Raw genomic sequence first — 27,159 nt, 5'->3', positions numbered from 1 at the left:
ATCAGAAGAAGATGGTCTTCATATAGCAGAGTAGCTGCCAGTGTGGCTCGAGTCAAAACTTTTCACAGGAACGAGCAAACAAATGAATGAAGCTAAACTGACAAAAGAGTCACTGTTAGCACCTGGAAAACAAACAGAGGGACCAGGAGCTAATTTCACAGTCAAATAAGAGCGGTTAGGCAGCAGAGTGGGCAAATTCTGGTCATGCGGGGAAAGGCACCGATAATGAGTTTAAACAAAAATAGCAAATATTACAGTTGCATTGAAATAGTTGCTAGTTGAGAGAGAATAAGTGCAGAAAACTTCCAAATCTGATATGCCCGGTATGCAGGTAGAAATAAACACTAAGAGTTAAAGCCGAACATCATTCTGATGCCAAATTGGGAGTGTTGTTTATTTACTCGCAGATAAAGGAAGCTAAAGGAGCTGAAGAGCACTAAAGGAAATCCCTTCTGAAGCATTCCTGATGGTACAAATTCACTGGCCAGCGCTGACCTTTTTAAGAAGTTAAACAGAATCTAGCTCAATGAAAATGAAAGGGATAGTTGACCCAAAATGACAACTCTTGATTATATGATTTTTCTTTATGATTATAAAGAAAAGGACATTTCACTATATTTAAAATACCTTCCAGTGAACTTTGACTTGTCTGAACACCTCTGCTGTAATCACTACCTACTGCAAGAGTTTCAGGCAGGGGTGGGTGTGTGTGTGTGTGTCTGTGTGTGTGTTTTTGAGCACGTCCAGATATCAGCTTTACTCTATTTTGCCTTTATATGTTCACTATCAACCTCAGATAGGGAAATGATCTGGCACACTGTATTTAAATACACTATAACTGCTTCCTCTTTTAATCTGTATAAATCAATATGACTGAATGTTTTTTTAAATAATAATAATTTAATGCAATTGTATCTAAAAGTATTACAAGCAAATTATTTGAAATTTAAAGACCATTCAAAAGTTTGGGATCAGATTTTTTTGAAAGAAATTAAAGTTTTATATAGCAAGGACGCATTAAAGTTATGAAAAGTAACAGTAAAGACATTTATAATATTACAAAATATTTGTTTATCACAGTTTCCATAAAAATACATTTAGCAGCACAGCTGTTTTCAACATTGATAATAATAAGAAATGTTTCTTAGGGTAAGTTTACAAGACAGTGTACTAAAAACGGATACGTTTTTTTTCTTTGTAAAGATGACAATGTTATCAAAATGGCTAAAAATGCTGTATTACGCATGCCAGACAAGTAGTTGGCGATGTCTCTTTGTAAAGAAAGACTACGCGCCTGCGCACATTCGCAATCTTTTACAGAGCACGCGCGCCAAACGCGCATGCATATCCACCTTATTTTTACAGTTTAGCCTACTGTACTTTGATATTCTTCTCGTTATTTCCCTATAGCTGCTAATAAAGCGGAAGTCTCGCACATTCACAGAAAACACCCAACTTCCGCGTTGAAAAATAAGGTGGATATACTAAACACATAATACGCACATTCGTGGTTTTGCAGTTTACACGGTGATGACAACGGTAGCATTTTCAAAAACTTGCACTTTGAAACCACCAAAACGCCGTTGCCGTGTAAATGAACGGCCAAAATGCATAAAGTTTTCCGTTTTTATTTGAAAACGGTGTCGTGTAAACAGACCCTTGTGCAGCAAATCATCATATTAGAATGATTTCTGAAGGATCACGTGACACTGAAGACTGGAGTAATGAATAAAATGTAAGAAATTACATTTTAAAATATATTAGATATAGAAAACAGTTTTTAAATTGTAATAATTTTACAATATTGATGTGTTTTTGATCAAATAATTGCAGCCTTGGCGAGCATGAGAGACTTCTTTCAAAAACATTAAAACATTTTACTGAGCCCAAACTTTTGAATGGTAGTGTAGGTAGACAACAAGCTTGCATATCAAACTTTCTTAAATATCATGTAACAAAATTATTATAGAAACAGAAACTAGTAGGATGTTAAAATAAAGCTGTTTGGATTTTATTAGGATACAAAATTTTAATCAAAATGCATTGTGAACCAAAATGTAATTATATAGGTTATATAAATTACAAATTGATAAATATTTTATGTCAAATTGGCATGGGGAAATGACAGGCAAAACAGACCTTTGAATATTTAAAGGATACCACAAGGTATTTGTTTGGTTTAGTAAAACAAAAATGCAAATAAGACAAATACTAAAATGTTATTTTTAAAAACTGGAGAAAAATAAATAAAATGAGTTATTCGAGAAGTTGAGGGAAGACATGGAAATTTTGGATTTGAAAAGTCCGTAGAAGTGCAAATGATTTCCTGTTTTCAGGAGGAATGAGGAACGTCATCGTCACGTCAGCCAAACAAAGTCACGGTCAGAGATGCAGATACATTTGTATTTCTTTAATGGGACATGATGTTGACGGGTCCCGTTCCATCAGGCTGACTGACCTGTAGCTTCCACAAAACTCTCAGCTGAATTATTAAATGCTTTGGAAAGTATTGCTTTCACATGACTGTGGGATTTCTCATACATGAATGGCCAAAAGCACACATCATAACACATGTTATGACTTAAACATCATCATATGATTCATGCACAATGAAGTGTTTGTCCTTTTGCTGTGAATGTTTTAAGGAGACTCAAGCACTCTTCAGAAAGCAGCATGTGTCCTTAATGAGCCACAATATTACCGTCTTGACTTTCAGCTAACGTTTCATCTAATGCTAATGGGCTAAACATAACATTTAAAAAATGGAAAAACAGCATTTGTATACTTTTGCCCTTGGCTTTGAAATTTGACACAAAACAGTCTTACATATAAGCTCCATAATAGAAAGGCACTGTAAAGTTATACATCCATCTGAACCAAACACATCATTTAGAGTTTGTTGATGAATCCCTGAGCCTTGAAATCTACGAGCTGAACTGAATCTTTGGCCAACTGAAAGCTTCCTTCCTTTACGTTAATGGCTCATTTAGGATTGTGCTATTTAAAACAACACGAGCTGTTCCCAAATCAGTCACCAAGTGAAGAAAGTGCCTTGTTTTCTAATAAGGTTCTGAAGCCCCACCCTGGAGCGCTGAGGAAGAAAAGAATGAAGAGTCGAATGTGACGCATAGCATGCTGGGACCTCTGTTTCCTGAAGGGTCTGCCAGACAGTTTCCACACCACAAGGAAGTAAAGCCGTCAAGCTGCCAGGCAACACCCCCCTCATCATCACACATGCAAGATCAGGTATGTCTAAGGAGCCGCTTCACACAGAACGCGTTTGAACAGTAGGGCTCTGGAAGTAAACGTCCCATTGATTTTCTCCATAGGGGAATTGATTTTGAATGATAACTTATAGACCATTAAAGGCAGACCTACTTTGGTCTGCGAGGTGTTAATCAATGGTGTATGCTTTTGTTGAAGCCAACAAAACTTTTTAAATAATCGTGGAATTACATTACCCTTGATTCTGCAAAGAAATCTCCACCAATCAGAGAATCTTGTTGTAGAACAAAATGTCAAAGTATCGTCAAATTGTTTACCACAGGCTTTATTTTACTCATAAATTGAAAAACCCAATTATAAAACCCCATAGCAAAATCTCGAGGGAACCAGGGGGCGGGGCTTTGACATCAAACCTACACCACTCCCATGAAGAACTGCGAATGACATGATAGTCACTCTTCCTTATACGCTCTAAAAATACTTCAATATTTGTACAAATATGCATATTTTTCAATAAATGCAAAATATGTTGTTTCTATGTACACAATCAACATCTTTATATCAGTAGTTTTATATTTATCTGCCGTCTTTTTAAATTTGATTACATCATTTGCAATGCTTCTTGGGATTGTAGTTCTTTTCCCTCCATTAAAGCCATTGATTTTCAAATAATTTTTTGCTTCAAATCAAAGTTTGTAATGTTTCACAACATTCACCTTGTTGCTAGTTTGTTTGGTTCATGGCTTCTTATTTTTTAATGAATACTTTTTTTAAAAGCCATTATGGAAAAATACTTGGGCAGGCACTGGTGCACTTACAGTTTTTGCTGTTACAGCATCTCGTGTTTTAAAGATGCCATGTCAAAGGAAGTTCAACTTTTAAAAGCGTAACCCTGCTTTCTTTTACATTCAGCTATGCCTCGTGTTTTTAAAAGCGAGAACGCATTCTGTGTGAACGGCTCATACAATATTATAGATAATGTCACTAATGATACAAAAGGCCTGTCCTCAAGGACACCCCAATCATAGAACAAATGCCTTAGGCATAAATACTATAATTAGTACTATATATATATATTCTCAGATTGTGTTTTTGTTAATAATAAAAGACAAAAAACTTCATTAACCAACATTAATAGTCTCCAAACATTAAAAAGGAACTAAAACTCATTTACACTGACATATATTTAAGTGTTTAGTTCCTGTATATTGTTTTATGTATTCCTGAGATACCATGAAATGGTATCAAACTGTTTAGTGGTCTTATGATCCCCCACCCCTTAAAACCAAGTATTTGCTTACAAGCAAAAAAAAAAAAACTTTTATGAAAAAGAAAAAAAAAAGTCTTCAGTAGGGATCTCAATACAGTGTAAAACTTGATACTTTAGTTGATCTTGTATTTCTCTAATTTCACAGATTAAGCTGTGTTTCTTGGTCACCGTTCACTGAAAACCTATTACTCCAAACATTCAATAACATTCCCACAATTTCTATGCATTCCTGTGTGTAATTCATTTAAAATACCTCTATGCTCTCTATATTTTCAGAGGAGTATACAGTGCTTCTTGGAAGCCACAGGCTGAGGACTGAGGAAGGCACGCACTGCGTCTGCAAACACGTCCTTGATGCCGTCCTGGCTGAGTGCCGAGCACTCCATGTACTTGACGGCTTGGATTTGGCGAGCCAGAGCGTGACCCTGCTGTTGCGAGACGGGCGCCTGGTTCTGCTCCTTTAGCTTCTTCAGCACATCCGCGTCATTGCGGAGATCGCTCTTGGTCCCCACCAGCAGGATGGGCACGCTGGGACAGTGGTGCGTCACCTCTGGATGCCACTTGTGCTTGACGTTCTCATAGGACGGGGGGCTGGAGATGGAGAAGCAGATGATGAAGACGTTGGTCTGAGGGTAGGACAGCGTGCGAAGGCGGTCATACTCTTCCTGGCCCGCTGTGTCCCACAGATTGAGGCTGACGGTGCGGTTGTCCACGCTGACTTGGGAGCTGTAGTTGTCGAACACGGTGGGAATGTACTCTTTGGGGAACGCGCCAGTCGTGTACGAGATGAGCAGGCAGGTTTTTCCCACTGCTCCATCCCCCACCACCACACACTTGATGCTCTGCATGATAGAAAGGTGACCACTCGACTTCAACAGTCTGCAGAAAAAGAGACATCGCTCTCTGTTAGAGGACAACATTGTACAATGTTTAGATGGCCAGAGATGGAAGGACAGGCGATTAGAATATTACTGTGTGCGCGCTTCAATGAAAGCAGCACGTTAATATAGAACGGTGATTAAAGTGACTTAGAACTACCTGTGCATTAAACGGTTTTAATGCACGCTTTCCGGCCAATCAGAATCGAGTATTCAGACATACCATGGTATAACACTGTTTAATGCAATCTTTTGCGAATCTCAAAATTAATGTTAATATTTTTATACTGTACATTATAATGTTGTCATGCCTAAAGACCTGATCGCACCAACATGAATGTTTGGCACAAACATTTGGTCCAGAGAATGGAAGTCAAACAATATTTACATGTTTTCAAACAGTCATTCAGACTTTTGTATTCGCTACGGTGTTTATCATACAACACCAAATAAAAGAGTAGAGAGCTTATGATACTATTATAGTTCCCTTTCGATATCGGTCTCTCATCGATTTACACTATGGGAAAACACCTTTTTACTAGAATACTGAAGCCCGGCTGACAAAACATCATTGCATCGACTGTGTCAATCAAGGGGAAGGAACGCGCCATATATAACGTGGCATGGGGGGCCATTTTCACAGAATCTTTCTCCTTCATACAAGACTGACAAATATCTTCATTTTCTCCTTTGAGTCATTGCCAAAAAGTGGATTTTAGGACTACAAAGATCCCCTTGTATTTTCTGTTTTCATTTTAATTTTAGTTAAAGTTTTAGTAATTCGGTTCGAGTTTTTTAGTTATTGTTTTTTGGTATTTTTATATAGTTTTTATACTTTTTTTAGTTTTAGCTTTAGTTATTTTAGTACGTCAAGTTGAACTAAATGAAAATGAGAAATGTTGCTTTGGCAACTAGCTGAGTTTAATTATTTTATATTTTATTTCAGTTAACGTTTATTTAAAGTTAAGAAAATGTTTTTTACAGTTTTAGTTGTAGTTAACTTGAATAACTGAATTCTTCCTCTGCTATTCAAGAAATTAGAACACCTCTCTGGAAAAAAATATCTGCTTTTTAACAAAAAAACAACAACTGTTCTTTCAATTAAAATGTTTATCGCACCAAATTTTCGCACCTCATATTCATCTTGGTGTGAACAGGCCTTAAAGGGTTTGTTCACCCAAAAATGAAAATTCTGTCATTAATTAACTCACCCTTATGTCGTTCCACACCTGTAAGACCTTCGTTCATCTTCGGAACACAAATTAAGATGTTTTAGATAAAATCCGATGGCTCAGTGAGGCCTGCATTGCCAGCAAGACAATTAACACTTTCAATTCCCAGAAAGCTACTAAAGACGTATTTAAAACAGTTCATGTGACTACAGTGGTTCTACCACAAGAATACTATTTGTGTGCCAAAAAAAAAACCAAATAACGACTTTATTTAACAATATCTAGTGATGGGCGATTTCAAAATACAGAATCTTTTGTTTCGAATCAGTGGTTTGGAGTGTTTATCAAACTGCTAAAGTCACGTGATTTCAGTAAACGAGGCTTTGTCACGTCATAAGTGTTTCGAAATTTCAATGGTTCACCACTGGGGGGCGTGACTTTGGCAGTTTGATACGCGCTCTGGACCACTGATTCGAAACAAAAGATTCGTAAAGCTTCGAAGCTTCATGAAGCAGTGTTTTAGATTCGGCCTTCGCTAGATATTGTTGAATAAAGTCATTATTTTGTTGTTGTTTTTTTGTGCGTACAAAAAGCAATCTCGTCGCTTCATAACATTAAGGTTTAACCACTGTAGTCACGTGAACTGTTTTAAATATGTATTTAGTACCTTTATAGGCATTTAAAGTCTTAATTGTCTTGCTGGCAATGCAGGCCTCACTGAGCCATCGGATTTTATCAAAAATATCTTAATTTGTGTTCCGAAGATGAACAAAGGTCTTTTGGGTGTGGAACGACATGAGGGTGAGTAATTAATGACTTAATTTTCATTTTGGGGTGAAATAACCCTTTAAATTCACTTAAACTTTTAAACATTTAAAACTTTTTTTAAAAAATCTTTGATGGGCGAACATACACATTTCAAAAAGTGAGGATGTATGAATGCATTGGTGGAAAAAAACATTTACAAACATGCAAAGAGAGGGACAAAGGAAAAAGGTTACGAGAACATCTAATTGTTTCTTCATGCAAATGCACAGCGTGTTGAGGTCATTTGGGCCTTTATGAAACAATGTTTTGAATACACAGTCAGCCTCCTCCAGTTCCTTCTACTTCCCCTTACAGTTCTATCAGTAAGCTATGTATATATTATAACACAGATAAATTCACACTTGATGGGATTATACACATTCATCTCCTCAGAAATGCACAAAAACAATATCTTTTTCTTTTTACCCTCCGTTTGGGTCATATACAATGGAAATATGACCAATTTGGGTCATGAGTCAAATGGCTTTCTGTAGGAAAAGTGACACGTAAAGTGAAATTTTATAAACATGTACATGCTGGAAAACTTAGAAACAGGTTTCGGTTTATGTTGTCGACATTTGATGTGACTGATTGAATACACATATTTATAGTTATTCAACATTTCGGAAATTCTGTGCAAGGGGAACATGGGTAATTGCTGTTTTTGTGGAAAAAGGAGCTGGAAAGTAGATTTACTGACGAGTTTTACCCGTTACACAAGAGCCCAGTGAGAAGTACTGTCAGAAAAAAAACTTTCTAAAATCATTCAACAGCTGTTTTCATGTTATTTTCTGTTATTAATTAAAATTTTTGTTTCATGATAAGCTGGTTTCTCAATAGTTTGATCATGACATGCAGGCCATCTTGCTTGTAGCAATTTTGAGAACGATTTGTGTCCTCGCACATCAACAAGAAACTGAGAGCTGTGGAGTTACGACCAAAAACTCTCAGTTCTCTCTTTCTTTCTCACTTATTCCAAGAGTCTGGCAGATGTTTGACCCCAGGAGAAAGGAGTGAGACGGACTCTGCCCAATCTCCAGAGACGCTCAGAGAGAGAAATACTCTGAGCCCTGCCCTCCTCTGCAAGGCGTTAGCCAATGTGGTTAGCGAACCAAGAACTCAAAGAAACAGCACTGACAGCTCAGTCTGGGTGGAGTCTGTCCTGTCATTTACAACACAGCATTGTCATATCACTATACCCATATTTAGCAGAAGTGCTCAGTGCTATATAAAATGGAGAAAATCAAGTGCAGTAGAATGCCATTGACATTTTTCACTGTGTCCAGTTTTACTATGCTCAACTCATATTTGGACTGCTCAAGTCACCGATGTTGACATTCAGAAGCAGTGTTGGGGAAAGTTACTTTTAAAAGTAATGCATTACAATTTTGCGTTACTCCCTAAAAAAGTAACTAATTGTGCTACTTAGTTACTTTTGCATTACTTTTTCTCATCTGGGCTGGGCTTGCTTGCTTGTTTGTTTTTATAACAACAAAAAAGTTCTATTTTTTGGCAAATGTCAAGGCCCTTTCACACCAAAAGTGAAACGAATAAGCCTCAGGCTAAGGGAAATGCAAATTTATGCCTGTACAGTAGAGGGCGCAGCTCAAACAAACCTTTCAGCTGTGCTGCCATTCTGGATTAAAGAAGAATAGGACACAGGAGAAGGAAGTTCAACTCTTTTATTTCTAAATCTAATCTAAAGTAACTTTTGCTTATTAGTATTGTTGAATTAGGTCATTGAAGGTCAGCAGCAAATACAATAAAGTGAGGTTAAATGCATAAAGTATATTTATGTAATTTAATATAGTTAATTATTACAGGTTTGCGAAAAATTCTGAGATTGCATTTCAGTTTTTATTAAATTTTTTGAGGAATACTAAATGTTTTTATACAATTGAGATAAGTAAATGCATGTTCACATTTAGTCTAGAACTACAATATAACAATCATGTTTACACAGCGCACACACTTCTGCACTTTATTTCTCTCAACATGGGGACAGGAGAGCTGTCAGTCAATAAATGTGAAAACAAAGTAACTTAAGTTACTTATTTGAAAAAGTAACTGATATTTTGTTGTAAACTGAAAAAGTAATGTTGTTACTTCACTGGTTACTTAGAAAAAGTAATCTGATTACAAGTTATTTGTAATGCATTATCCCCGACACTGTTCAGGAGCACAGCTGACTAAATGTAATATTTTAATATTCAACCATTGGAAAATCCCATAATGGTCAACCACTAATCTGAATATTGTCTATGGTATTTGTTCTATGGTAGTTTATCGCACTTTACACTGAACCAAATTACGCAAATCATTTGTAGGCCTAAGCCAGCAGAGGAACAGACGATCCTAATGGCTACAAGTTTTGGCAGAAAAAGAAGAACTTGCACTAGATTGCAGAAAGAAATCAAAACTAGAAGTGGTGAGTTACATTTATCCATCCTTTGCACACTGTACCGAACCTAGAATTTAGAGTCTTTCATCATAAACCCCAGTCAGTTCAGTTAAAACTGAAATTGTAACTGTCAGATGGACTGTAATTGCACACTTAGTCCTCTATATTTGCACACTTAAATATGTGAAAATGATCATGGGAACTGTCACCACAATTTATGACACAGCAAGTCACCGTCTTTCCAGTGACTCACCGCAGAAAAGCGCGTCTCAGTGAGCCCCTTGTGTCATTCAAGATATTCAGCTGTTTTGTAATGGTATTTTCACATTAAGGAGTCAACAATAACAGCCTGACGGATGAGTGTAGAAGATCCTCACACAGATATTCTACTATCTTCAGTAACTAGAATGACGGTGGTTGGTTAGTAAAATATGCTAAAGCAAATATGACTTCCCTAATAGAAGCTGCTATATGGTTCTGAAATAGATAAATATCCCAACTTCTGCATGGCTCTGTTGGATTGCTTAAAATGAGGATGTTTCTCAGTTCCTCATTCCCTCTGGAAAACCCAACTGCCTTTTTTTCTTCTTTTTCTTCAAATTTGCATAATTTCCCATTCATTTTCTATGTTATGTTTCAACATGCACAACCAAACTTTCACAGAAAAGTCTTTCAGAAAAGTTTTTATATTGTACACTAAAAACATTGTTAACTTTGCGTCCATTCAATTAATTTGTCGCAGTAATTAGTCATTTCTACTCTGTTTTATGTGTTTTCAGAGTGTCAACTCATCTGTAATTTAATTGAAAGTGGTCAAAAGTGCCATGAAATGAACTCATCACTGCAGGTTTGCATCAAAATGAATTACCTTTAAAATCGAAGACAGAAACACAAGTTTTAATATTAATGAGCGTATACTGAATTGATATGTATTCGTATACAACGGTACGCTATGGGAGTGGCCCCTATTCCTGCTCTCTGATTTAAAACACTCAATTCACCGCTTAATCATCGAGCCGCGGTCGAAAGCGAGAACAGGATATTATGCAAAATATCACACGTTCGGAATTATAAATCTGCACCTGAATAATTTATCTTTTAATAAGCGAAGTCAGAAATTAAACACATAAAAATGTTGTCTAACAAGCTAGGTTATATCACAGGACTATATATGACTATTAATTAATAAATAAACATGTCTTACCAAACATATCAGATGCTCTTGAGGACCGTAATCCCGCTGCTGTGGAAGTTAGTTGCTGAGGTCTGTAGGACGTGAGTGTGTTCACCCCTTAGAGAGGAAGTTAATGGCTTAACGGCATATTTGAGGAAGTTTACCGAAGTAAATGTGGCTATGACAATGTTTAAGAGGGCGTAACAGTCTGTCTACACTGCATGCGCGCGCGCTCCCAGTTTAAATCAACCAGCTCGCTCGCGTGCACTCTCCGTTTATTATAATAGTTTAGTGTAGAATTTATGCATCACAGGGAAATCCCGTATCATCACAACCTCAAACTCATGTTGAAACTATCTGACCTGAGGAGCCGTGAGAATATCGACTTGAATCATACACAGAGCCGTGGGTGTTGCAACAAAAAAAAAAAAATTAACATAGGTTAGCTAGTTGTATAAAAATTTTCCACCAAAATGTCTGTTATTGTTACTAATGTAAAGGAATAGGTTACCCTAAATGAACATTTCTGTTTTAATTTATTCACCCACGCAGTTACAAACCCATATGGCTTTCTTCTTTTGTGGAGAACAAAAACATATTGTGAATAATGTTCAGGCTGCTCTCTTTCATACTATCAAATTGGATGGAGACTGTAATGCAAGTTCCAAAAAGAACAAAAAGCACTAAAAAACAAACAAAAAACGTACAAAGTAAAACAACAACAACAACAACAAAAAAACATTTTCTTGTATGAATTGTTTGAAATGTTGACTTTATCATTGCATGGAAGATAGATAGATAGACAGACAGACAGACTGTGAAACTCGTTAAGTTATGGTAACTCAACCGGTTGCCGTAAACCATTTAAGTTTTAAAACCAATAAATTTGAGTACTGTAAACTCATATACATTGAGTTAAAGTGTTAGTTCACCCAAAAATGAAAATTCTGTCATTTATTACTTACCCTCATGCCGTTCCACACCCGTAAGACCTTCGTTAATCTTCGGAACACAAATTAAGATATTTTTGTTGAAATCCGATGGCTCCGTGAGGCCTCCATAGGGAGCAATGACATTTCCTCCCTCAAGATCCATTGATGTACTAAAAACATATTTAAATCAGTTCATGTGAGTACAGTGGTTCAATATTAATATTATAAAGCGGCGAGAATATTTTTGGTGCGCCAAAAAAAAAAAAAAAAAATAACGACTTATATAGTGATGGCCGATTTCAAAACACTGCTTCAGGAGGCTTCGGAGCATAATGAATCAGTGTGTCAAATCAGTGGTTCGGAGCACCAAAGTCACGTGATTTCAGCGGTTTGACACGTGAGCCGAATCATGATTCGATACGCTCATTCATAACGCTCCGAAGCTTCCTGAAGCAGTGTTTTGAAATCAGCCATCACTAAAGTCGTTATTTTGTTTTTTTTGGTTCACCAAAATTATTCTCGTCGCTTTATAATATTAAGATAGAACCACTGTACTCACATGAACTGATTTAAATAAGTTTTTAGTACATTAATGGATCTTGAGAGAGGAAATGTCATTGCTGGCGATGCAGGCCTCACTGAGCCATCGGATTTCAACAAAAATATCTCAATTTGTGTTCTGAAGATTAACGAAGGTCATACAGGTGTGGAACGGCATGAGGGTAAGTAATAAATGACATTAGTTTCATTTTTGGGTGAACTAACCCTTTAAATTCACTTATATTTTAGTGTTGGTTTAGTCAATCATTAGAGTAAACTGAACTTAAAGATTTTAAAGTTTGAATTCAGGTAACATACTAAGTCTTAACAACTACAGAGAGATTATTTTTACTACAAATAATTTTAGTCTTGGGCTAAACTGATGCGTCACATTTCAACACATCAAACTGAGTATTGGTAAACAGACAAGAAAACTGGGAGTGGTTTCTTCATTTTTAGCTGCATGGTTGAGGATCACACCACTAGATGGCTGTCTATTTCTGTTTTTTGATACCAAACCTCAAAACCTGACAATTTATATCCCAAGAAACTATTTGCTTTACCATTAGACATCCTCCAAAAGCAACACCAAACGGATTCTTAACACCGATGGGTTTTGGATAACAGGACGGAGGACTTAGAAACAATGTAATGAACCTCGAAATTTGATATATAGCCGGGGCATACTTTTGTGTCATACATTTGGAGGACAACTCTTTCTTCATTTTGGACGTTTTGTTCGAAGCGCGTATTAACGAGTGATGGACAAATATTTTTGACAATATATTTGATATTATTGACGGGGTGGGTGGTGTTATTGCGCAGACTGTGAGGGGGAGATGTGGAAAATGAATGTATAACATATTTGAAGTGTTGTTTAAACTTGCTGGACCGTTAAAACGACAACATTTTCTCATCTGAGTTAAAACAACATCATACAAATATCGGTTAACGTTACCTAATGGATGTCAGTCAGATCAAACGAAACTTTTACATCTGATTTTCACAAGCGACTCCAGCAGTTCCCAACCTTCGGATTTTGACAGGTAATCTGAAATTTTAAAACAATAAAACGATGAGTGTGAGTAGCTATAGGCTGCATGAGCATTTGCATCACGAAGACAACTTAAAAGCGCCCATGTTACTTTTTTTTTTGCTTTTTTCATATGCCATCTGATATGAGCCAAGCGGCAAAATACACAAAGGCGTAACTTGATCTTATCAGGAGGCGCATTTGCCGCTATTTTTTATATATCAAAACAAATGTGATATGTACATACAGTACACTCCAAATATACAGTAACTATAGCCATATGACAACATACGGTAACATATAAACAAACAAGTTTCTATGTTTATGTCACTTGTACTTATTGTTTTAATTAGGCTACTAAGTAATCCAGCAGTCAAGTATCTTTTCAGTTTCACTAGTGACTTTTCATTAGAGACTATACTGACAAGACTTTATTCTCTTTTGAATGGATGTATTACAATTATTAGTGGTTATTCCACTTACGGTTTATTGGTTTGATATTAGTATGTAGGCCTATTCTTCAGTTACTTGTAAACATTCAAACAGGTACTAGTATCTAATCCAACTTTACTGCCTTACTAGATTGAAAAGACACTATAAAACCAATGTATTAGTATGTATTTGTTACTGTTGTCGTTACATTTGACAACTATAAGAATGCTAACTATTGCAATAAGAAATTTTGCTAACACTTTATTTTACAATGTCCTTCCTTGTTACACATTACATATAGTTACTTTGGTAACACTTTACAATAAGGTTCATTAGTTAACAAGAACTAATCATGAACTGCACTTATTAATACAGCTGTATTTTCATTAGCTAATGTTAATAAAGATTAATAAATACAGTAAAAAATGTATTGCTCATGGTTAGTTCATGTTAGTTAATGTATTAACTAATGTTTAACTAATGAACCTTATTGTAAAGTGTTACCGTTACTTTAATAATAACTATAAATTACATGCATCTAACCCTAAACCATGCCGTAATCCTAACCTTAACTGTATAATAAGTACGTGAAGTTCATTATTATTACTCGGTACTTCAGTGTATACACTGTTACACTGTAATACACTTCAGTTACACTGTAATATGGGCACCTTAAAATAAATTGAATCCAAAATTTTACTAGTTATAACTGTGGCACACATGAATATATACTATAAGTACAAGTAAACCTGGAATAGGTACTATCAATATTTGAAATACATATGAGTTGGAAGTGACTAATTGATATCCAAAACACATACAAATTACAATGACCACAGATTCAATAGAATAGTTAGGCCTACTTGTCACTACAGGGATAGTAATTGGTAGCAAAAGAGTAAGTTTGTGATTAATTGAGTCACTATTTGAATAATAACTGGCGCTTAATAGTTAGTAGTAGTAAAATTCAAGAAAAAAAAGACTGCTAGTTGCTTTTGGATTACTTACTAGCTTTTAAAATAAATACTAGTAACCTAAAAAAATAGATATGAAAGGTATACATGTTAAAACGACTAGCTGTAATACTCAACATTAATTTTTATGTCAGAATGTTTCATAATGTGTTCCTGAACAGCAGATCAGTACTGTTTTTTTGAATGCTCTCTCTCTCTCTCTCTGTTTTAAGTTTAGCATGGATCTGTTGAGATTTGCCAGACACTGTATGTACATTGCATGGCTTGGTTTCTTATGGAGGAGTGCAGCAGATCAGCACAGCCTGACAGACCACCTAGAGTCTGCCAATGGATTATCTGGTAGGAAATCATCATTCAGTTGGATCACTCAGTGTTATTTCCCAAGTTTTATGTGTCTGTATAGTGTGCATTTTATGTGTTACATAATCCCAATGGAACATAGTGTTTGTTGTAGAGAGAGATGTCTCACTTTGAGAAATGATGCATGATACGCCATTCTTATGTGTGCTGCTAGATAAGATAAAGTGCTTTCCTTGTTTAATCAGAGCCTCATGGGAGATGATGTCAAACCAATCTTTCACAATCCATATGCTGCACTTACATGTCCTGACCGAGAACTGAAAGAACTGACTTGACTGAAATATGTGTCAGAATGGAGGTTTAGTTTAGCAAATGCACAGAGTGACATAAATGCCTCCCATGAGGCAAGACTGCTGGTGTATGTCACCCTTGCACATTTTGGTGTCCATCAAAGTCTCCTCTTGTTTGTGACACTAATGTTCAGTTTCCACTTAAAGGGATAGTTCACCCAAAAATGAAAATTATCCCATGATTTACTGACCCTCAAGCTTAGGTGTATATGAATATCTTCTTTCAGACAAACACAATCGGAGATATATTTAAAAATATCCTTAGTCCTCCAAGGTTTATAATGGTTGTTAATTAGGGGCCGCAGTTTGAAGTAAAAAACAATGCATCAATCCATTAAAAAAAGTAATCCATATGGCACCAGTGGGTTAATAAAGACCTTCTGAAGCGAAGTGATGCATTTTTGCAAGAAAAATATCCATATTTAAAATTTTATAAATTCAAATAACTAGCTTATGGCAGACGACCATACTATCCCTTTAACAGACTGATGCTCATCCTGTGATGCACCTTCACCATTAGGCAGGTTATAAGCCACCCAAAACTCTAAAGAATAAAATGCAGACCTGGTGAAAAGAGTAAAAAAGAACACTCTTATACATTGCCCGGCCCAAAAAAAAAGTCGCTGTTTGGATTTTAATTGGCAAACACTTAAGAATCTATGAATGAATCATTATTACAGTGATTATTATGTTTCTAGCATGTTATATGTTTGGCAACGGTTCTTTTAATCCTTAAAGATGGAGTGTGTAGCTTTTTCATTTCTTAAACAACCATGTAGGAAGACACATCATGGCCATATTCCAGGATGACAATGTCAAGATTCACCAGGGTTAAAATTGTGAAAGAATGGTTCATAGAGCATGAAGAATCATTTCCACACATGAATTGGCACTGACCTTAACCTCAGTGAAAGTTTTTGGGATGTGCTGGAGTAGACTTTACAGAGTGCTCACCTCTTGCATTGTCAATACAAGATCTTGTATTGACAATGCAAGAAAAAAAAAAAAAAAAAAGTTGCTGTTTGGATTTTAATAGGCAAATACTTAAGAATCTATGAATGGATCATTATTACAGTGATTATTATGTTTCTGCACCTCTTGATGGAAATAACATCACAACATTTATTTCCATCAAGAGGTGCAGAAACATAATAATCACTGTAATAATGATCCATTCATAGATTCTTAAGTATTTGCCTATTAAAATCCAAACAGCAACTTTTTTTTTTTTTTTTTGGCCAGGCAGTGTATATTCAACAGTGGTATTCTTTAGAAATGATTTTATCATCATGAGACTTATTTCATTAATAGATTATCCTATCTATCTAGCCTGATCATTAAAAAATATGAATAAACCCTAAACATCTGATGCACAATGACCTTTGGTTTGAGTTTTTAATAGTCAGTTAGTTGTGTAAAGTGGGTTTTTCACAGTATTGACTTTGGGAATGACTCACATTTTCTAGTAGCACCCCTTCAGTTCTACTATGTTTCTGATTTACAGATACATCACAAGGGTTACTAATAAACTGGAGAGTTGCTGAGGTTTTCTGTTACTATTTCTGTTCTTCTAGTTATTTGTCGTCAGTCACTTGGATAAATGCTGTAATCAAGCTGCCTTTAAAGTGTGTGGAAAGGTCATCCATCCATTTCCCAGGCCCTCTGCCTGACTGAGGTTAATTCAAAAGGAGCATCTCTACGTCTTTGAGGTGGATCTCTTTGTAATGCTCTGGAAAAGGCTCTGAAATGCATGTATTAGGTCCAGGGCTGTGTTAACTTTATCCAACTGTTTTAGAGAAGGACTTAGCATCTCATTGCCTGGTGGAATGCATTCCCCAGAACATTTCTCCTTATATAGGAAATGGTGGGATTAATTTGATTTTCAGTGTTATCTCCCTTTGAGGTTGAGATCTGTGAAGTTGGACCACTATGAAGATTGTTTTATTGGAATGCAAAATGAAACTTTACATTTCATATATCAGGTTCAATACAAGTTGCGCTCAATCCACCATGTTTGGGCATAATGTTGATTACCATTATTTAAAAAAAAAAAAAAAAAAAGAAAGCCAAACATTGAGGTTACAATGAGGCACACACATTGGAAAGGAATGGAGGCAATTTTTGGGAGGATTTGAAAGCATGAATGTAAAGCTTATAATTTTATAAAAGCACTTACATTAAATGTTGTAAAGCTGTTTAAATCATTTTTACAGTCATTTTAGGGTTTAGGTGTTATGTTGGCATGGACAAAATTGGATACACAGAAAAGGTTACTAAGCAGTTTTTCACACTAAAATTTTAACACACCTAGGGCCAGATTTACTAAACTGGGCAAATTCCATGAAAGTGGCATGTTTTGTGCATGATCTACTGCTGATGCTCAAATTAAAGAACACAGACGCAGTCAAATCATTTACATAATGACAACGCAGTCTACCAAGAGCAGTGCAAATTAGCGTTGGGTCGCAAATAAGCAGAGCTGATGCTCATCAGGTGCGGGTCAACACAGGCGCAACTTGTTACATGTAATATACGGATAACGTCTTTCTCTGGCATTTCAAAGAAATTAATACAAGTGGAAAATATTTTCTCCCTTCTACCACATGCTCTATATTCTCTGCGGTGTCTGCTTATAGCAGCAACAGTTGCAGCCATGTCGCAAAATGGGTTAAGACATCCTTTTTTTAGATGCTAAATAATGCGCAAATACCAGTAAATTGACTAGCACAAACATTAGTAAATCGTGTTGAGTGATTCATTTAAATACTCTCCTCCCATAAATTTTGCATCTGAAAGGGAAACTTCTACAAATGCATATGCAATAAGGTCAGCCGCAAAAACAACTCAGTCCATGCCTTTTCAGCGCTAATTTTGTTAGTAAATCTGGCCCCTATTGTCTACGTCTTGCGACTCTACTAATGAAACACTCAGTATTTAAATATTTACATTCCATTGTAAGAGCCTCGCTGTGAGCCAAATTTTTGCATTTTTCTTAATCAATGGTGGAACAAGTCAAAATTAATTTGGTTGTAATCAACATTATGCCACAAGTGCTGTATATTGATCTTAAATGATATTGAATGCAAAATATTCCTTTAAATAGAAAAATCAATGTTAACTACAATATTTTCAGCATTACCATTGTAAAGTTAGTATCATTTGTTCCACTGCTATGTATAAGTGTTCAAAACTGTAGTGTACATTGCGTAAATTCCCTATTTGATCCTCACCCGTGTATGACTTCATGCAGCTGGGCCATAGGATGATACTGAAGGGTCTTTTTACAACAGCTCTGTAAATCCTTAAGGCTCTGCAAACACTGACGGTCCCCTTAGATCTTTTTAAAGGTCTGGTGAAGCAGACCAAACATCACCCCGTTCCATTTTTTTTCCTTCTCCTCGACTGATCCTACGCCTCTCTGTTTTCCTCATTGTCCTACCAAGACATGCTCTAGCCAGAGCTAAAAGAAATGGGAGAAATTGACTGTCTTAAAAGACTTTCATTGTCTCTGTGGGATTTTATCAAATACTAACAACAGCTTGCTTAAATATGTCCTGACTGTTTAATATGTTCTGGAAGTTCACCCAAAAATGAACTTCTGTCATCATTTACTCACCTCATGCCATTCCAAGTCCATTTAACTTTCATTATAAATTGGTAAAATGCAATAAAACAACAATTCTCATATTAAGTATTTGTTATCGCAATATTTTGTGATAAGTTTGTGAAATTACTGGAGCTAAAAACTGAAAAATCCAACCCATTGCAGATAGTTTACAACATGGTTCTAAAAAAAAAAACTCTAGAATTTTGACCCTATTGGCTTTCCATAGTTGAATGCACATTGTACACTGATGTTTAATGTCATTGACTGAGTGGTTGTGTTTGTTTATAAGTTATAAGCTGTGTCCGAAGCCACTCACTCGTTCACTCATTCACTAATCCCTATGTAGCATTTGAGTGCACTATATCTGCATGGAGTGAACGAAATTAAATGAGTGAATTTAGACGCTGATGTATACACCGTGCGTCATAGAGCTGGAGCTGTCACAGAAACAGCTTGACGTGATAAAACGTTTATCCGACATATTAGTTGCATTATAAAACAAGGTTAATAACAATCATAATGACTTTATTTTGTAATCATACATGCCTCCATGTCAGCTTTGTAGTTTCAACGATTGTATAATTGGTTTGTCATGCTAAATATGTGTTCATAATCATTAAATATCCGCATTGGATTTTGGGAAATTGTGCTTCAGCGAGTGTACATCGAGAGAATTGTGGGTATAAAGTAGTGAACGAATGTAGGGAATGAAGACATTCACTCAGAATTCGGACACCACCACTACAAAATGGTCGACACCCGATAAAGTGGACTATATAGTGGGAGCGGTTTCGGACACAGCCATAGTGTTTGCTTCTTAGACAAAAATAGTTTCTGGATTTGCTCAATTTGGTGAGGTTCATGACAACATGGTTTAATAAAAGAGTTCTGCAAAATCTGCAAATAGCAGGCTTGTGTCTTAAAGTTGGCCCAGATTAAGCTACAGGAAGTACTTTAGAAATTCACCTTTTGTGTTCCACAGAAAGGTTTGTTAATGACAGAAATGAGAACAGAACCTTATTTGTACTGTATCTGGCTAATATCATTACCACAGAAACAACTACTTGTACAGTAAATACCCACTTCTTGTTATCTGAAATTTGCATCAATGCACTGAGATTTTAAATATTCATGAAAGCAGTATAGATGATGCTAACTGATAGTAAACACTAACACAGAAAGATGATATCTTAAGTGAATCAGGTGGAGGAAGTGCATCTAGGGAATTCAAGGATTATATATGAGGAAATTCCTGAGACCTTCTACTTTGTTGTTTTTTTCATCAGATGCCCTTTTCTCAGTTGAATCAATGGCAAAACCTGCCTGTCGTGCATCTTAAATTAGTAAATCTTTTTATGTACCCTCAACTATACTTGTACCAGGTTGTAGTTGCAACCGCTTGATCAGGGTCTGGTGAGCTCAGTTAAGTTTTCAAGCTAAACTGGATATGGTGTCAACGTTTGTGAATTGTTCTCTTCAAGTAATGATGTTTCTAAGTAATGCAGAAACCCAGTGAGTGCAAATATGTGTTTGTGTGATGACAAGCGTTTTTTTGAAGAGGCGCGGTTGTGGCATGTTTGTTTAGTGGTTTTGTTTCACCTTTTTGCAGGCTGTGAAACGGGGACAAAAATAGCAATGATCTTACAATGTTAAACATTTCATTGTATCAAACAGATCTGCCTGAAAGAACACAGTCCACTAATATACGAATAACATAAGCCTTTTAACTGCATCCATCCTTAGTAGTGCAATGGATAAAAAAATGTTGAATCTAATCATAGATTGATTTCTTAGGTTAATACCTGCTTCATAATGAAGTTTTTTAATTCCATGAGACAAAGGTTAATTTCAGGACATTCACTACCACCCCACTACCATATTACAGCATTATCCACAATACCTCAACAGCTGTCCTATGTCTCCATCTAATAATAGTTTAAAAGTCACTCTATGGCTCATACGTGGCTATATTAGCATCATCCTCAGATTGAACTCTCCTGTAACAATGGCTCAAACATTGGGCCCTTACAAAGGCACCGCTGTTGGCCTTGTTTTTAGCTATACATCATTGCTAAGTGATCAATTCCTTGCTTAATATTCATACTCTATATACTAGTACATTTAGCTTTTTGCTGTGAAATGACAGTGGCCATTTACCATGTAGGAGTGGATGATGCATGAATTTCACTGGCAGGACTGAATCTCAAAGTCATTTTCATCACAAAGTCATTTGTGTTTGAATAGGCCTTTTGTTGTCTCGGGCATTTATGTGCTCTTGAAGAAAGCTTTTAACTTGCCTTTTTGTGCAATTATAATAGATACAAGGCTCCAACTTATTTTTTTCTGTAAGTATATGTCCTTAAAATGGGCAAGTTTACCCAGAATGCATTGATGTGTATATTAGCTGTGTTCCAAAACACAGTGAACTGCCTGCAATTAAAGGATTAGTTCACTTCTGAATAAAAATTTCCTGATCATTTCCTCACCCCCATGTCATCCAAGATGTTCATGTCTTTCTTTCTTCAGTTGAAAAGAAATTGATGTTTTTGAGGGAAACATTCCAGGATTTTTTCTCCATATAGTGGACTTCACTGGGGTTCACTGGGTGGAAGGTTCAAATTGCAGTTTCAGTGCAGCTTCAAAGGGCTCTACACGATCCCAGGCTAGGAATAAGTGTCTTATCTAAAAATAAATATTAATAAAAATTTGAAAGGTCATGCTTTATGTAGGTGGAAGTACCGTGGTAGGCCGAAAACCTTCATCTGATTTTCTCCTCCAGCTTCAGAATTGTCTGATATCATTGTTGTACCTTTTTTTTTTTTTTTACTAAAGGGCATTTGGCTTAATCTTTGCACGTTCACTTTGTTGACACTGGATTGGTACTTCCACCTATGTTACGCATGACCTTTGTAGCGTGATTACATCATGCGTGCGGATCGCAGAGCTAGTGCAAGACGAGCATTTGTGGTTAAAAAGTATATACATTTTTTTTTTTTTTTTTGGGGGGGGGCTATTGTTTCGCTAGATAAGACCCTTATTCCTCATCTGGGATCGTGTAGAGCCCTTTCAAGCTGCACTGAAACTGCAATTTGGACCTTCAACCCGGTGAACCCCACTGAAGTCCACTATATGAAGAAGAATCCTGGAATATTTTCCTCAAAAACCTTAATTTCTTTTCGACTGAAGGAAGAAAGTCATTGGATGACATGGGGGTGAGTAAATGATCAGAAAAACTTTCATTCAGAAGTGAACTAATCCTTTAATTTCAGTAGCATTTGTCATTAGCTAACAGTTTGATTATTTAACAGAGTACAACAGTCCTGTTACGAAAAAAATCCCATTCATTATTTATTTAAACTTTTTTTTTTTTAAATAATTGCATTGAACAGTCAAATTCTAGGTGAAAAACTGCATTACTCATGAGAATCAAAGAAAATAAAAAATCAGAGGCACAAATCAGAGGGTTGAAATAGCAAATCATGCCAGAAGAACATTTAGCACCCACCTATGCACTCCCATAAAGCACTGCGAATGATGTAATAGAGTCAGGGCCTGTCCCAGTAACCACACTTGTGATGTTTAGACTTAACAACTTGTCTACTTACATGACATATTTCCTGTATTTGGCCCAAGTGTTCAAGTGAGCAATAAGACCACAAGTGTGTTTAGAGCTTTAGATTACCCAATGGAACACACTTATAACATAGTGTTGTAAAAATGCAAATATTTTTTTTTTTTTACAGTATTTTATTTTCAGTAGTTTGCACTTTCAAAAAAACTTCTAAATACCAGTTCAGTAGTCCCTAACATGTATTTATTAATTGTGGCACTTCTAATTAAGAGATAAAAAGCATTTGCAAATGTTTCACAAAATGCAATAATAAAATGTGCAACACTTTACATTTTAATACCAAATTATATGTCATATCACATTCATTTAAATTTCAATGGTGAGTTTTCCTCAACAATGCATGATTTCAGGGCATGTGAGTTTCTGAACATGATGAAATACCAAATAGCCTCAAATACCACTCCGAAGCACTATTAGAGATGGTGTGGATTTAGAGTGTGTTATGGGCACTTTTCTTTCACACTTGCTTTCTGTCAAATGCAAGTGGCCAAGACCGCTAGTGTGGGTGTTGGGACAGGCCCACTATCTCTTAAGCTACTTAAATATTTGTATACATATTAATATTTTGCAATAAACGTAAAATAAGCTTTTTATATACACAACAACATCTTTAAATTGATAGTTTTATGTCATTCACAATTCAAATCAAATTTTGCAATGTTGTGATTGACCTTCTAGGTGGTTGGTGTGGCTTTTAACTCTTTAACAAAGACTTTTTAAAAAGTCCCTATTTGGGGTGAGCGATATACCGGTAGACTTTGGACTATCGACTCTACCGTGGTTACGCTCACGTAACGTTGCTGTTCTGCATGGTCACGAAAGCTTATTTTTTACATGCGTTTTTAAGCTTTTGGTTTAAAAACAAGTGATTTTAAACTGTTGAAGTGCAATAAACACCTAAAGAGAACTCATTTTGCTAAATGCGCACACTGTCTGAGAGAGTGTTTCTGAGTGCTGTCTGAGAGACACACACATAAAGCAGCTGCTCATAAAGCATGTGAGTACTGAAGTTCTTTTTGCCACCTAATTGGGTTTGAACTGTTAAAGGTGCCCTAGAATCAAAAATTAAATTTACCTCGGCATAGTTGAATAACAAGAGTTCAGTACATGGAAATGACATACAGTGAGTCTCAAACTCCATTGTTTCCTCCTTCTTATATAAATCTCATTTGTTTAAAAGACCTCCGAAGAACAGGCGAATCTCAACATAACACAGACTGTTACGTAACAGTCGGGGTGTACGCCCCCAATATTTGCATATGCCAGCCCATGTTCCCAACATTATGAAAGGCATTACACAAGGGCAACCAGTATTAATGTCTGGATGTGCAGAGCCGAATCATCAGACTAGGTAAGCAAGCAAGGACAATAGCGAAAAATGGCAGATGGAGCAATAATAACTGACATGATCATTGATATCATGATATTTTTAGTGATATTTGTAAATTGTCTTTCTAATTGTTTCGTTAGCATGTTGCTAATGTACTGTTAAATGTGGTTAAAGTTACCATCGTTTCTTACTGTATTCACGGAGACAAGAGCTGTCGCTATTTTCATTTTTAAACACTTGCAGTCTGTAAAATGCATAAACACAACTTCATTCTTTATAAATCTCTCCAACAGTGTAGAGTTAGCCGTTAGCCACGGAGCACAGCCTCAAACTCGTTCAGAATCAATGTAAACATCAAAATAAATACCATACTTACGCGATTAGACATGGTGCATGACGAACACTTTGTTAAGATCCATTTTGAGGGTTATATTAGCTGTGTAAACTTTATGCAATGATAGAGTCGAGAGCTCTGGGGGGGCGGAGAGTGCGAGCAATTAAAGGGGCAGCAGCCCTGAATCGGCGCATTTCTAATTATGCCCCAAAATAGGCAATTAAAAAAAGTATTTAAAAAAATCTATGGGGTATTTTGAGCTGAAACTTCACAGACACATTCAGGGGACAACTTAGACTTATATTACATCTTGTAAAAAAACATTCGATGGCACCTTTAAATAAACATGCTTACATGTCAAAATGCCCATCTTTGCAAGTATCCTTGTAAACACAGTCATTTATGTCTTAAGTGAACGTAAACAGTTGAGAAAGAAAATGCATGTTTAACAGTATATTGGATCTGTGCATTCGGTCTTAAAGTGACGGCAGCCTAATAAACCTGTCGTCTGTGTCATTAAAGGGTTAGTTCACCTAAAAATGAAAATTCTATCATTAATTATGCACCCACATGTTGTTCCAAACCTGTAAGACCTTCATTCATCTTTGGACCACAAATTAATACTTTCTGACCTCCAATAGATTGCAACCTTATTACCACTTTCTCTGTTCTTATTTTATTACTGTTTACTTGTCTTCTGTAAGCTTGAGAGGTAAAAATTTGGTTTTAGCGCCCACCCCTAATCCCTATAATGTACAATTATATTGAGTAAAATGATAGATTACATGAATACATTGTTAGATTCCTCAAAATGATGCCTCTGTAAGCAGCCTGTTTTGTAACAGAGCAATTGTGTAGTTTAAGTGGACTTAAATGTAACTCATAAATTGTTTTTTTTTCCTTTCCTCAGAACTATGTGGTATTGATGAGCTACTTTGCCAAGATGAAAATGCTCTGCTAAGTTTTGAGGCCATCCGCAGCATTCATAAAGACATGGACGATGATGCAGACGGCAGCGTGGACGTGACAGAAACGGATGGGGTGAGGGCTGCAGCATTTATGTATGGTTTTGTGGTCTGCTGTGTTGAGAGATTGACGTAGCTGCACAGTGCATGGTGCCCAATGTACAAACAAGTTTGCTTGCTTGAAAAGATACAGTCGCTTTTGGCTTGCTCACTGGAGACATGGATTTCTGTCAAGCTGCTTTGAAATATGTATTGTGAAAAGCGCTTTACAAATAGACAAACTTGACTTGAAAGTACAATAGAGCAGTGCATTGAAGTATAACATATGGCTTGTGGTATACAGCTGTACTGGAATAAGTCTGAGTGTGTTGCAGAGCTTTTGCAGAGATGAGGAGCACAAGTTACTCATGATGTTATAGGGTTTTTTTTAAGTCTGTCATAGCATTCAACAAACATGTGAATGATAAAATACATTGAGGTGGAGATATATAGTCTTTTTTTGCGAGATTATACTTTTTAATTGTAAATTTTTACATATTTTGTCGAGATAAAATAAATGTGTGTGTAGGTGTACTGGTTTGACCTACATTATGAGGAGTCCTTATATTGTGGTATGTATTCAGGTTTCAGGTTTCACAACCCTACATTATGAGGACAAGCCGATGTCCTCATAATTCAGATCACTAAATGAACATACTAAACAATTTTTTATTAAAAAGTTTTCTGTGAAGGGTAGGTTTAGGGGTAAGTTTAGGGTTAGGGGCTAGAAAATGTAATTAGCTCAGAATAAAAAAAAACAGTGCGTTTACATGCATGTTCTTAAACCAATTATGCTTAAAGGATTAGTTCACCCAAAAATGAAATTTCTGTCATTAATTACTCACCCTCGTGTCGTTCCACACCCATAAGACCTTCATCTCCGGAACACAAATTAAGATATTTTTTGATAAAATCCGATGGCTCAGTGAGGCCTGCATTGACAGCAAGATAATTAACACATTCAGATGCCCAGAAAGCTACTAAAGACATTTAAAACAGTTCATGTGACTACAGTGGTTCAACCTTAATGTTATGAAGTGACGAGAATACTTTTTGTGCGCCAAAAAACAAAATAACGACTTTATTCAACAATATCTATTGATGGGCGATTTCAAAACACTGCATCATGAAGCTTCGAAGCTTTACTGATCTTTTGTTTCGAATCAGTGGTTCGGAGCGTGAATCAAACTGCCAAAGTCAAGCGAACCATTGAAATTTCAAAACACTTATTACGTAACGAAGCCTCATTTACTGAAATCATGTGACTTTGGCACTCCGAACCACTGATTCGAAACAAAAGATTCGTAAAGCTTCGAAGCTTCATGAAGCAGTGTTTTGAAATCACCCATCACTAGATATTGTTGAATAAAGTCGTTATTTTGTTTTTTTGGCACACAAAAAGTATTCTCGTTGCTTCATGACATTAAGGTTGAACCACTGTAGACACATGAACTTTTAAATATATATTCAGTACCTTTCTGGACATTTGAAAGTGTTAATTATCTTGCTGTCAATGCAGGCCTCACTGAGCCGTCGTATTTCGTCAAAAATATCTTAATTTGTGTTACGAAGATGAACGAAGGTCTTACGAGTGTGGAACGACATGAGGGTGAGTAATTAATGACATAATTTTCATTTTTGGGTGAACTAACCCTTTAATAAGCCGACAACACGTGTGGTCATGTAAACGCATTAAACCGTTTGACACAGCTAGATTGTTGCTCATTACCCCGATTTTGCCTGGCATGTAAACACCTTAACCTGT

At 36.2% G+C, this 27,159-nt stretch overlaps 2 protein-coding genes across 2 annotated transcripts in view; one reads left to right on the top strand and one right to left on the bottom strand.

The window, feature by feature from the left end:
• Positions 1-2,395: 2,395 nt before the first annotated feature.
• Positions 2,396-11,115, bottom strand: rhogb (ras homolog family member Gb). The gene is made up of 2 exons (XM_048165891.1): positions 10,958-11,115; positions 2,396-5,374 (listed from the first exon to the last, which is right to left on the bottom strand). Exon 2 carries the CDS (start codon positions 5,341-5,343, stop codon positions 4,768-4,770), a length of 576 nt encoding a protein of 191 aa, XP_048021848.1. The 5' UTR covers positions 5,344-5,374; positions 10,958-11,115; the 3' UTR covers positions 2,396-4,767.
• Positions 11,116-12,895: 1,780 nt separating this feature from the next.
• The window catches only part of stim1b (stromal interaction molecule 1b), a 45,079-nt gene continuing 30,815 nt past the window's right edge, over positions 12,896-27,159 (top strand). The window contains 3 exon segments of the mRNA XM_048166195.1: positions 12,896-13,445; positions 15,056-15,177; positions 25,301-25,431. Of these exon segments, the coding sequence (XP_048022152.1) occupies positions 15,057-15,177; positions 25,301-25,431 (252 nt within the window). The 5' untranslated portion in view covers positions 12,896-13,445; position 15,056.

The sequence above is a fragment of the Megalobrama amblycephala genome, linkage group LG18 (genome assembly GCF_018812025.1).
Source record: "Megalobrama amblycephala isolate DHTTF-2021 linkage group LG18, ASM1881202v1, whole genome shotgun sequence".
NCBI lineage: Eukaryota > Metazoa > Chordata > Actinopteri > Cypriniformes > Xenocyprididae > Megalobrama > Megalobrama amblycephala.
This window is presented reverse-complemented; position numbering and strand designations above follow the sequence as displayed.

Coding starts and splice junctions, on each gene's coding strand:
- rhogb (XM_048165891.1), bottom strand. CDS start 5,343: ATGCAGAGCATCAAGTGTGTGGTGGTGGGGGATGGAGCAGTGGGAAAA.